The 12,479-nt window shown below is 46.9% G+C and overlaps 1 protein-coding gene across 1 annotated transcript; it reads left to right on the top strand.

Moving 5' to 3' along the window:
• Positions 1–1,236: 1,236 nt before the first annotated feature.
• LOC123058156 (mitochondrial arginine transporter BAC2) lies at positions 1,237–3,563 on the top strand. The gene is made up of 2 exons (XM_044480973.1): positions 1,237–1,986; positions 2,567–3,563. The coding sequence occupies exons 1-2, from the start codon at positions 1,711–1,713 to the stop codon at positions 3,263–3,265; spliced, it is 975 nt and encodes a 324-aa protein (XP_044336908.1). The 5' UTR covers positions 1,237–1,710; the 3' UTR covers positions 3,266–3,563.
• Positions 3,564–12,479: the final 8,916 nt, after the last annotated feature.

Below are 12,479 nucleotides of genomic sequence, written 5' to 3'. Positions count from 1 at the left end.
ATCCGTGATCCCGGAGTAAGGCTTGCACCACGCACCAAGCAGGGCCGATGATGACCGAGCAACACCCCTAGCCCCTCCTCGGTCTCGCTCAAGATTTAGCCCGCCATCAGTGTTGATTTTTACAAAGCCCTCGTCAGGCGGACGCCAACCAAATCCAGGAAGAATTTGCGCATCCTTGCGTGGAAGATGAAGGAGTGCAATGGCCTCCTTGGTAGCCCGCATCGTAGACACCGGATCCCTACCTTCTTCTCCATGCTTGATACAGTTCCTGGAATGCCAAATGAACCACATAATAGTTGTGATCCTTGCACGATCATCAGAAGAGAACCATGGAGCGCATGTAATATCACGTGCCCATGATTCAGAGTGTAGATTAGGTAGCCGCAGTCCAAACCACGCACAGGCCTCCTCCCAGAAACTGTGAACGTGCGGACAGTGTAAAAGTGCATGCTTCAGATCCTCGTCTGTTGCACCCAGACCGAGTCTCCTCCTGCCGTTGGTAGTCTAGACTCCTTCACAGATACAGGGTTCACGAAGAGGGATCACTATGCCTCCCGGCATAAAAAAAGAAACGGAGGGTTACCAAGTACTAACCCAAGACCCTTCTTTGTTATTTAATGTTGTTCAATACTATCAACAAAATGCAAACATGAAGTACTCCCTCCGTTCCATAATTTTTTGTTGTGCTTTAGTTCGAATCATGGAACGAAGGGAGTAGAATGAAACAAAAAGCAGGCTACATTCTAAATGGGCGTGCTACACTGGCACGTCATGGGGCAAATACGACGGTTCTGCCCCATACGCAAGCCTCGGCAAATACTCCACTCCACTTCCAGGCAGAATTGACAAATTTGACCTTGAAGTGAAAGTATTTCACAAACTAAATTATTTTTGAAAATATTTCACATCACTTTTTGTGCAGCTCCCAACAGTAAGGCGCTGCACTCTACTGTGCAACTCCTTACAGTTAGGCGCTGCACAGTGTAGTGCAGCTCCTTACAGCTAGGCGTTGCACAGTATGGCGCATGTGGGTTAGGCGCTGCACGATAAGAGTGTAACGCTTTGCTGTTGGGCGCTGCACATTAGAGGTCAGCTGGATGAAATACTTTCAAACATAGTTTAGTTTGTGAAATAGTTTCGTCCTGAAGTCAAATTTATGTTTTTTGCCCCACTTCCACTACACTAGGCAAAGCATAGCAGAGCAGAGCAGCAACGTATTCAGGTTGGGACGGACGCTCGGGAACAGAGCGCTTGTCCGTTTCCATGGCGCTCACTCCCCGTGCCCACAAATACCGCCACCCGCCATCCCTCTCCCAGTACGTGTCCTCACTTCTCTTCTCGCTCTTCTTCTTCTCCTCCTCCTCCCGCCGTGCCATTGCCGCCCGTGCCCTACCAATCCACCCACGCGGAAAGCGTTCGCTTCCTCCACCGCCGCACGCGCCGCTCGTCAGGCCGGCCGTCCGTTTTCCTCGGTTCCTCCCCTGCTCTCCGAAGAGTCCGTGCGGATAGAGAGTCCTTTTCCGCATTTGGAATCGGCACCAAAAGGGAAGCGGGAGATCCGGGTGCTTTTCTTGGCCGGCCGATCCTGCCGGTATATACGATCCGGTCCATTACCCCGCGCGAGGGCGCCCGAGAGAGCGGCGATCCGAGGGGGGCGGTGGTCTGGTCCGTGGATGGTCGTCGTCGTCGTCGTTTGGCCGGACCGTGTCGATGGAGTTCTGGCCCGAGTTCTTGGCGAGCAGCGGCGGGCATGAGTTCGTGGCGGGGGGCGTCGGCGGCATGGCCGGCGTGCTGGCGGGCCACCCACTGGACACGCTCCGCATCCGCCTGCAGCAGCCGCCGCGGCCCGTGAGCCCCGGGATCACCGCCGCGCGGGTGGTGCGCCCGCCCTCCGCCGTCGCGCTACTGCGCGGCATCCTCCGCGCCGAGGGCCCCTCCGCGCTCTACCGCGGCATGGCCGCGCCCCTCGCCTCCGTCGCCTTCCAGGTGAGCCAGACAGTTTTAGGAACGTAAAATGTTTCACGCAATTAGGCCGGCCGGCGTGTGGAGTCCATGAGATCGTGAGTTCTTTGGCCACGTCTTCCTTTTTCCAATTATAAAGTTTGCTTTAGGTATCGTTTTCGCGAAGAAAGTTTGTTCAAACAGATACACGACACGAAAATCTATGACACGACTAAGTAAATGAGTTAGCCATTGTAGGACGGCGTCACTTTACAAAAAAAAAAAAGATCATTGCTTGTCGCATTTGAACTTGTATCGTTGCGTCGCGCTCATTCCGGTGGTTCACATGGCGTGGCGGCCTTTCTGGTCTGTGAAGTTGTGGTCGACAATAAATGCTGTAACGTACGACGATGAACACGTTTCATGTTTGCTCGTGATTAGGCTTGCGTCGCAACGTACGATGCTGCATAACAATTTTTTTTTCGGGAAGATGCTGCCTAACATTGGCCATTTGGCCAATGACATTTGCAAGCCTGCACTTGAACACATAACAGTGCCTGTGCTGTATTTGCGGTAGAAAACTAGAAATCATGTCAGAAACTGAGTTCAAAATTTTATGTCGCAGAATGCAATGGTCTTCCAAGTCTACGCGATCCTCTCGCGGTCGCTGGATCGACGGATGTCCACCTCCGAGCCCCCCTCCTACACAAGCGTGGCACTCGCCGGCGTGGGCACGGGAGCGCTGCAGACGCTGATCCTGTCCCCCGTGGAGCTCGTCAAGATCAGGCTGCAGCTGGAGGCGGCGGGGCGGAAGCGCCAGGGGCCGGTGGACATGGCCCGGGACATCATGCGGAGGGAGGGCCTGCGCGGCATATACCGCGGGCTCACGGTCACCGCGCTCCGGGACGCGCCGTCGCACGGCGTCTACTTCTGGACGTACGAGTACGCGCGGGAGCGGCTGCACCCGGGCTGCCGGAGCACGGGGCAGGAGAGCCTCGCCACCATGCTCGTGTCCGGCGGCCTCGCGGGCGTCGCCAGCTGGGTCTGCTGCTACCCGCTGGACGTGGTGAAGTCGAGGCTGCAGGCGCAGACGCAGACGCACCCGCCCTCGCCGAGGTACCGCGGCGTCGTCGACTGCTTCCGGAAGAGCGTGAGGGAGGAGGGGCTCCCGGTGCTGTGGCGCGGCCTCGGCACGGCCGTGGCGCGGGCTTTCGTCGTCAACGGCGCCATCTTCTCGGCCTACGAGCTGGCCCTGCGCTTCTTGGTGCGCAACAACGGCCGCCAGACGCTGGTGATGGAGGAGATGAAGTGCCATGATCACTGATGCCAATGTGAATCCATCCGTTTGCAGCAATGGAGTTGCCCACAGCGGCATGCGCACGTCCGCGGGGTTGTACATAGGCTAGTAATCCATGGGACTGGGAATCCGTCATGGAGATCATACCATTTACAACAAAGGTGTGGTTTTCAGAGCGTAGTAGCAGTTAGTTGCTTCAGAATTCACAGAACTTGGCACTATAGATGTGCTTGTTGACGACGACGATCAATTCTCCAATGTCTGGGGAGATGCTATTACATGTATAGTAGTACAAGAAAATCAATCAATGAAGATCATGAGTCAATGACCAGGTGTGGGACCAATGAACTGCGATCAGAATTCTTGTCTGACGGGAGATAATGTCTGCATGCTTTGCTCACGTTGCATGGATGGCTCCAGAGTCGTGAATTCCCTTGTAAACACGAGCGCGACAGTGCAAGTGATGCATGGAAATGCAGATTTTTGCTGGTAGCTCTCAGTGGCAAGTTTTCACAGCAAGAGGGCAAAAACGGACTAGCTTTCTACGGAGCACTTGTGGACGATACAGAATTGCCATTTGTGTGGAATCCTGCGCCACTACTTGCGGTAGATTCCGTGCGTTTACCACAGCCAGACAGGTGTAGATTCCGATTCCAGATGGGTTCACGCTGATTTGAGTTTGAGGTCCCGGTCTCCCGGATCCCTGGGAGAGGAGAACCCCGGGTATAGAACGACGCAGTTAAGTAAAACACTCAAAAGTTGTGTGGAGAGGAAGAGACAGGGACAGAGAAGGAGAAAGGGGAATTCAGACTTTAGTATTTCGTTCACTGTTGAAACACCCGACACCACTGGGTCATATAGCGCGTGTGTGCCTCCTCCTGCTACGGCGACCTGCAAATTTGCTCCGGGATATATCCGCGGACAGAGGATCAGTTCGTGGACGCTGATTTCAAACACTCTTTTAACAAACCGAATGAAATTCATGCAAACACAACAGATATCATACTAACCGAACAAAACGTTTATATTTTAGACATATCTTTATTTTTACCTAATAATAAAGCAAATTGGGTTTCTTTCGTCCGTCATGACATTTTTCAGAAAAGTCTCTCTATTTCAGAGAATTTAACCTGGAGTCCTGTTTTAAGTTAAAACGAACCGTTATGTTCGTATTTTACAAAAGTCCCTGTCTTTTCTTGAAATCAACCCGCCGTCCGGATTTAAATCACACCCGAACCGTTATTTTACATTTTTTGAAAACCCCCATGATGTTTTAGATAATTCATCCGCGGATCATATTTAAGTCAAACAAATACTTTTTAAAATCATCCATATCTTTTAAACCGTAACTCCGATTTGAACATGTTATATATGAAATTTGATTAAAAAAATGTAGAATATGAATATGAGATTATTTTTACCTGTTAAGTATTTTTAAATATTATTTTGGAATATATTTGAGTCAAACCAAATGATTTTCTAAATTATCTGTATCTTTTAAACCATAACTTCGATTTTAACATATTATATATGAAATTTTATTAGAAAAATGTGTGGAATCTAAATATGATGTTAATTTTACCCGTTAAATATTTTTAAATATTGTTATGGAAGCAAACTTATAATTTATAGCGCAAGATTCGTTTTTTTCATACCGGCGGCGATCCGGATTACAAATAAACATCCCACTATCACGATATACGGAAAAGAAAATATCAATAACTACACATGCATACCTCTGAAAAATGTCGCAAGGGAAAACAACAGATTTCTCATTGCGAGAGTGAGAGAAAGCGAGTGAGAGAGACAGAGAGGGAGAGGGGGGAGAGAGGGAGAGAGAGACGCCTTAGGATTAACCATATTCAACACATATTTTTGTTGTTTTGTTTGAACACCGAGGCCATCGCCGGCGAGGGTGAGAAGGAGGATAATCGGCAACACAAATATGATGCCTCGCAAAAATAAAGGAGATGGACTTATTGTGGTCTTGAGTGATGATTGTTGAGTTAAGAGCGTGTGTTATGTTTTCTCTCCCGTTGCAACGCACAGGCTCTTTTGCTAGTTTTTAACTAAAAACGATACTGGACTAAGATAAAATTAGTCTATGGCCGGCGCCCGCGGATATCCATCCGACGATACGGATACGCTTGACTAGTCTATGGTCGGCCGCAACGGATCTCCATTGTCGTCCCCATGTCCAGCAGCCGTGAGCCCCAGAGGTATATGCTTCAACGCAAAGGGCGGCTCGCTTCCCCACCACTCATTGGAGTGAAGCTGTCGGCTGATGCTTCAGCCAGAGGGGAAGGGTGCGCTACGCTGCACGGATCAGAGTTGGTTTTTGGGTAGGGGATGACGGTGGCCTGCTAGAGGGAAAGACACCGGATGTGTACGCCGGCATCGCCTCGATGGTGACCTTCATGGGACCCAAGCGGCGGCGGCCTCCCGTGTTCTACTTGTCTTCGATGAAGGCAGCAGGCGTGGACGTGGTGGCCGCCGCCTCGTCTATGTTAGTGTGGCCAATATCTTTCTTTGTCGGCAAGGCGCGGTTACACGCGTGTTGACGTCGGCTTGCATGGTACGACACGACATCATCGACGGCAGCCACAATGCCTGTCCCCTTCCCCTTTGTGCTGGCGTGGAGCAACTCGTCACTCCTTGGTGAGCTGAACCACACGCCAGCTTGGAGCTTCAGCCTCCGCACGGGCTCGACGAGCCACCCAGCCGGCTTTTATGCCATGGAGAAAATTATTCAAGGAGGAAATGGGGAGCGGAGGTATGGTGTGGTTCTTGCCTGGCGTCTTGCGTCATTTAAATAGCGTACGGACGTGAGGAGCCAACCGGCGTTGTGTTTAACACCGAGCAACTCGCTAATGGACATGTGGTCGGAGTAGGTATTGAAGGAAATATGCCCTAGAGGCAATAATGAAGTTATTATTTATTTTCTTATATCATGATAAATGTTTATTATTCATGCTAGAATTGTATTAACCGGAAACATGATACATGTGTGAATACATAGACAAACAGAGTGTCACTAGTATGCCTCTACTTGACTAGCTCGTTAATCAAAGATGGTTATGTTTCCTAGACATAGACATGAGTTGTCATTTGATTAATGGGATCACATCATTAGGAGAATGATGTGATTGACTTGACCCATTCTGTTAGCTTAGCACTTGATCCTTTAGTATGGTGCTTTTGCTTTCTTCATGACTTATACATGTTCCTATGACTATGAGATGATGCAACTCCCATTTACCGAAGGAACACTTTGTGTGCTAACAAATGTAACACCGTAACTGGGTGATTATAAAGGTGCTCTACAGGTGTCTCCGAAGGTACTTGTTGGGTTGGCGTGTTTCGAGATTAGGATTTGTCACTCCGATTGTCGGAGAGGTATCTTTGGGCCCACTCGGTAATGCACATCACTATAAGCCTTGCAAGCATTGTAACTAATGAGTTAGTTGCGGGATGATGTATTACAGAACGAGTAAAGAGACTTGCCGGTAACGAGATTGAACTAGGTATTGAGATACTGACGATCGAATCTCGGGCAAGTAACATACCGATGACAAAGGGAACAACGTATGTTGTTATGCGGTTTGACCGGTAAAGATCTTCGTAGAATATGTAGGAGCCAATATGAGCATCCAGGTTCCGCTATTGGTTATTGACTGGAGACATGTCTCGGTCATGTCTACATAGTTCTCGAACCCGTAGGGTCCGCACACTTAAAGTTTCGGTGACTATTGTATTATGAGTTTTTGTGTTTTGATGTACCGAAGGTTGTTCAGAGTCCTGGATATGATCATGGACATAACGAGGAGTTTCAAAATGGTTGAGACATAAAGATCGATATATTGGACGACTATGTTCGGACACCGGAATAGTTTCGGCGAGTTTCGGACATATACCGGAGTACCGGGGAGTTACCGGAACCCCCCGGGGAGTTTAATGGGCCAAGATGGGCCTTAGTGGAGAAGAGGAGGGGCGGCTAGGGCAGGCCGCGTGCCCCCTCCCCCTCTAGTCCGAATTGGACAAGGAGGGGGGAGGCCCCTTTCCTTCCTCTCTCTCCTTCCCTTCCTGTCCCCTCCTACTCCAACTAGGAAAAGAGGGAGTCCTACTCCCGGTGGGAGTAGGACTCCTCTCTAGGGCGCCCTCCCCTGGCCGGTCACCTCCTCCCCCCTGGTCCTTTATATATGGGGGAAGGGGGCACCTCTAGACACAACAATTGATCTCTTGATCTCTTAGCCGTGTGCGGTGCCCCCTCCACCATATTCCACCTCGATTATATCATAGCGGTGCTTAGGCGAAGCCCTGCGTTGGTAACAACATCATCACCTTCACCATGCCGTCGTGCTGACAGAACTCTCCCGTGAAGCTCTGCTGGACCAGAGTTCGCGGGACGTCATCGAGCTGAACGTGTGCTGAACTCGGAGGTGCCGTACGTTCGGTACTTGGATCGGTCGGATCATGAAGACATACGACTACATCATCCGTGTTGTGCTAACGCTTCCGCTTTTGGTCTATGAGGGTATGTAGACAACACTCTCCCCTCTCGTTGCTATGCATCACCATGATCCTGCGTGTGCATAGGATTTTTTTTGAAATTACTATGTTCCCTAACAGTGGCATCCGATCCTGGTTTTATGCGTAGATGTTATATGCACGAGTAGAACACAAGTGAGTTGTGGGCGATACATGTCATACTGCTTACCAGCATGTCACACTTTGGTTCGGCGGTATTGTTGGATGAAGCGGCCCGGACCGACATTACGCGTACGCTTACGCGAGACTGGTTCTACCGACGTGCTTTGCACACAGGTGGCCGGCGGGTGTCAGTTTCTCCAACTTTAGTTGAATCGAGTGTGGCTACGCCCGGTCCTTGAGAAGGTTAAAACATCACTAACTTGACGAACTATCGTTGTGGTTTTGATGCGTAGGTAAGAACGGTTCTTGCTCAGCCCGTAGCAGCCACGTAAAACTTGCAACAACAAAGTAGAGGACATCTAACTTGTTTTTGCAGGGCATGTTGTGATGTGATATGGTCAAGGCATGATGCTAAATTTTATTGTATGAGATGATCATGTTTTGTAACCGAGTTATCGGCAACTGGCAGGAGCCATATGGTTGTCGCTTTATTGTATGCAATGCAATCGCCCTGTAATTGCTTTACTTTATCACTAAGCGGTAGCGATAGTCGTAGAAGCAATAGTTGGCGAGATGACAACCATGCTACGATGGATATCAAGGTGTCACGCCGGTGACGATGGTGATCATGACGGTGCTTTGGAGATGGAGATCACAAGCACAAGATGATGATGGCCATATCATATCATTTATATTGATTGCATATGATGTTTATCTTTTATGCATCTTATTTTGCTTAGATCGACGGTAGCATTATAAGATGATCTCTCACTAAATTTCAAGGTATAAGTGTTCTCCCTGAGTATGCACCATTGCAAAAGTTCTTCATGATGAGACACCACGTGATGATCGGGTGTGATAAGCTCTACGTTCAAATACAACGGGTGCAAAACAGTTGCACACGCAGAATACTCAGGTTAAACTTGACGAGCCTAACATATGCAGATATGGCCTCGGAACACCGAGACCGAAAGGTCGAGCTTGAATCATATAGTAGATATGATCAACATAGTGATGTTCACCATTGAAACTACTCCATCTCACGTGATGATCGGACATGGTTTAGTTGATATGGATCACGTGATCACTTAGAAGATTAGAGGGATGTCTATCTAAGTGGGAGTTCCTTAAATAATTTGATTAACTGAACTTTAATTTATCATGAACTTAGTACCTGATAGTATTTTGCATGTCTATGTTGTTGTAGATAGATGGCCCATGCTGTTGTTCCGTTGAATTTTAATGCGTTCCTTGAGAAAGCAAAGTTGAAAGATGATGGTAGCAATTACACGAACTGGGTCCGTAACTTGAGGATTATCCTCATTGCTGCACAGAAGAATTACATCCTGGAAGCACCGCTAGGTGCCAAACCTGCTCCAGGAGCAACACCAGATGTTATGAACGTCTGGCAGAACAAAGCTGATTACTACTCGATAGTTCAGTGTGCCATGCTTTACGGCTTAGAACCGAGACTTAAACGATGTTTTGAACGTCATGGAGCATATTAGATGTTTCGGGAGTTGAAGTTAATATTTCAAGAAAATGCCCGGATTGAGAGATATGAAGTCTCCAATAAGTTCTACAGCGACAAGATGGAGGAGAATAGTTCTGTCAATTTCATATACTCAGAATGTCTGGGTATAACAATCACTTGATTCAACTAGGAGTTAATCTTCCAGATGATAGTGTCATTGACAGAATTCTTCAATCACTGCCACCAAGCTACAAGAGCTTCGTGATGAACTATAATATGCAAGGGATGGATAAGACAATTCCCGAGCTCTTCGCAATGCTAAAGGCCGCGGAGGTAGAAATCAAGAAGGAGCATCAAGTGTTGATGGTCAACAAGACCACTAGTTTCAAGAAAAATGGCAAAGGGAAGAAGAAGGGGAACTTCAAGAAGAACATCAAACAAGTTGCTGCTCAAGAGAAGAAACCCAAGTCTGGACCTAAGCCTGAGACTGAGTGCTTCTACTGCAAGCAGACTGGTCACTGGAAGGGGAACTGCCCCAAGTATTTGGCGGATAAGAAGGATGGCAAGGTGAACAAAGGTATATGTGATATACATGTTATTGATGTGTACCTTACTAATGCTCGCAGTAGCACCTAGGTATTTGGTACTGGTTCTGTTGCTAATATTTGCAACTCGAAACAGGGGCTACAGATTAAGCGAAGATTGGCTAAGGATGAGGTGACGATGCGCGTGGGAAATGGTTCCAAAGTCGATGTGATCGCGGTCGGCACGCTACCTCTACATCTACCTTCGGGATTAGTTTTAGACCTAAATAATTGTTATTTGGTGCCAGCTTTGAGCATGAACATTATATCTGGATCTTCTTTGATGCGAGACGGTTATTCATTTAAATCAGAGAATAATGGTTGTTCTATTTATATAAGTAATATCTTTTATGGTCATGCACCCTTGAAGAGTGGTCTATTTACATTAAACTCGATAGTAGTGATACACATATTCATAATATTGAAGCCAAAAGATGCAGAGTTGATAATGATAGTGCAACTTATTTGTGGCACTGCCATTTAGATCATATTGGTATAAAGTGCATGAAGAAACTCCATAATGATGGACTTTTGGAATCACTTGATTATGGATCACTTGGTACTTGCGAACCATGCCTCATGGGCAAGATGACTAAAACACTGCTCTTCGGAACAATGGAGCGAGAAACAGATTTATTGGAGATCATACATACTGATGTATGTGGTCCGATGAATATTGAAGCTCGTGGCGGGTATCGTTATTTTCTCACCTTCACAGATGATTTAAGCAGATATGGGTATATCTACTTAATGAAACATAAGTCTGAAACATTTGAAAAGTTCAAATAATTTCAGAGTGAACTGGAAAATCATCGTAACAAGAAAATAAAGTTTCTACGATCTGATCGTGGAGGAGAATATTTGAGTTACGAGTTTGGTCTACATTTGAAACAATGCGGAATAGTTTCGCAACTCACGCCACCCGGAACACCACATCGTAATGGTGTGTCCGAACGTCGTAATCGTACTTTATTAGATATGGTGCGATCTATGATGTCTCTTACTGATTTACCGCTATCATTTTGGGCTTATGCTTTAGAGACGGCCACATTCATGTTAAATAGGGCACCATCTAAATCCGTTGAGACGATGCCTTATGAACTATGGTTTGGCAAGAAACCAAAGTTGTCGTTTCTTAAAGTTTGGGGCTGTGATGCTTATGTGAAAAAGCTTCAACCTGATAAGCTCGAACCCAAATCGGAGAAATGTGTCTTCATAGGATACCCAAAGGAAACTGTTGGGTACACCTTCTATCACAGATCTGAAGGCAAGACTTTTGTTGCTAAATTTGGATCCTTTCTAGAGAAGGAGTTTCTCCCGAAAGAAGTGAGTGGGAGGAAAGTAGAACTTGATGAGGTAACTATACCTGCTCCCTTATTGGAAAGTAGTTCATCACAGAAACCAGTTCCTGTGACACCTACACCGATTAGTGAGGAAGCTAATGATGATGATCATGAAACTTCAGATCAAGTTACTACCGAGCCTCGTAGGTCAACCAGAGTGAGATCCGCACCAGAGTGGTACGGTAATCCTGTTCTAGAAGTCATGTTACTAGACCATGACGAACCTACGAACTATGAGCAAGCGATGATGAGCCCAGATTCCGCAAAATGGCTTGAGGCCATGAAATCTGAGATGGGATCCATGTATGAGAACAAAGTGTGGACTTTGGTTGACTTGCCCGATGATTGGCAAGCCATCAAGAATAAATGGATCTTCAAGAAGAAGACAGATGCTGACGGTAGTGTTACTGTCTACAAAGCTCGACTTGTTGCAAAAGGTTTTCGACAAGTTCAAGGAGTTGACTACAATGAGACCTTCTCACCCGTAGCGATGCTTAAGTCCATCCGAATCATGTTAGCAATTGCCGCATTTTATGATTATGAAATTTGGCAAATGGATGTAAAGACTGCATTCCTGAATGGATTTCTGGAAGAAGAGTTGTATATGATGCAACCTAAAGGTTTTATCGATCCAAAGGGTGCTAACAAAGTGTGCAAGCTCCAGCGATCTATTTATGGACTGTTGCAAGCCTCTCAGAGTTGGAATAAACGCTTTGATAGTGTGATCAAAGCATATGGTTTTATACAGACTTTTGGAGAAGCCTGTATTTACAAGAAAGTGAGTGGGAGCTCTGTAGCATTTCTAATCTTATATGTGGATGACATATCGTTGATTGGAAATGAAATAGAATTTTTGGGTAGCATAAAAGGATACTCGAATAAGAGTTTTTCAATGAAAGACCTCGGTGAAGCTGCTTACATATTGGGCATCAAGATCTATAGAGATAGATCAAGACACTTAATTGGACTTTCACAAAGCACATACCTTGACAAAGTTTTGAAGAAGTTCAAAATGGATCAAGCAAAGAAAGGGTTCTTGCTTGTATTACAAGGTGTGAAATTGAGTAAGACTCAAATGCCCGACCACTGCAGAAGATAGATAGAAAATGAAAGATGTTCCCTATGCTTCAGCCATAGGCTCTATCATGCATGCAATGCTGTGTAGCAGACCTGATGTGTGCCTTGCTATA

The sequence above is a fragment of the Triticum aestivum genome, chromosome 3A, assembly GCF_018294505.1.
Source record: "Triticum aestivum cultivar Chinese Spring chromosome 3A, IWGSC CS RefSeq v2.1, whole genome shotgun sequence".
Classification (NCBI taxonomy): domain Eukaryota; kingdom Viridiplantae; phylum Streptophyta; class Magnoliopsida; order Poales; family Poaceae; genus Triticum; species Triticum aestivum.
The sequence above is the reverse complement of the archived record's forward strand: the minus strand, read 5'-3'. Positions and strand labels throughout refer to the sequence as shown.

Excerpts from the sequence above, each read along its gene's own strand:
- LOC123058156 (XM_044480973.1), top strand. The coding sequence starts at position 1,711 with ATGGAGTTCTGGCCCGAGTTCTTGGCGAGCAGCGGCGGGCATGAGTTC. Across the intron at positions 1,987-2,566 it reads TCGCCTCCGTCGCCTTCCAG|AATGCAATGGTCTTCCAAGT; the intron begins GTGAGCCAGACA and ends TTTATGTCGCAG.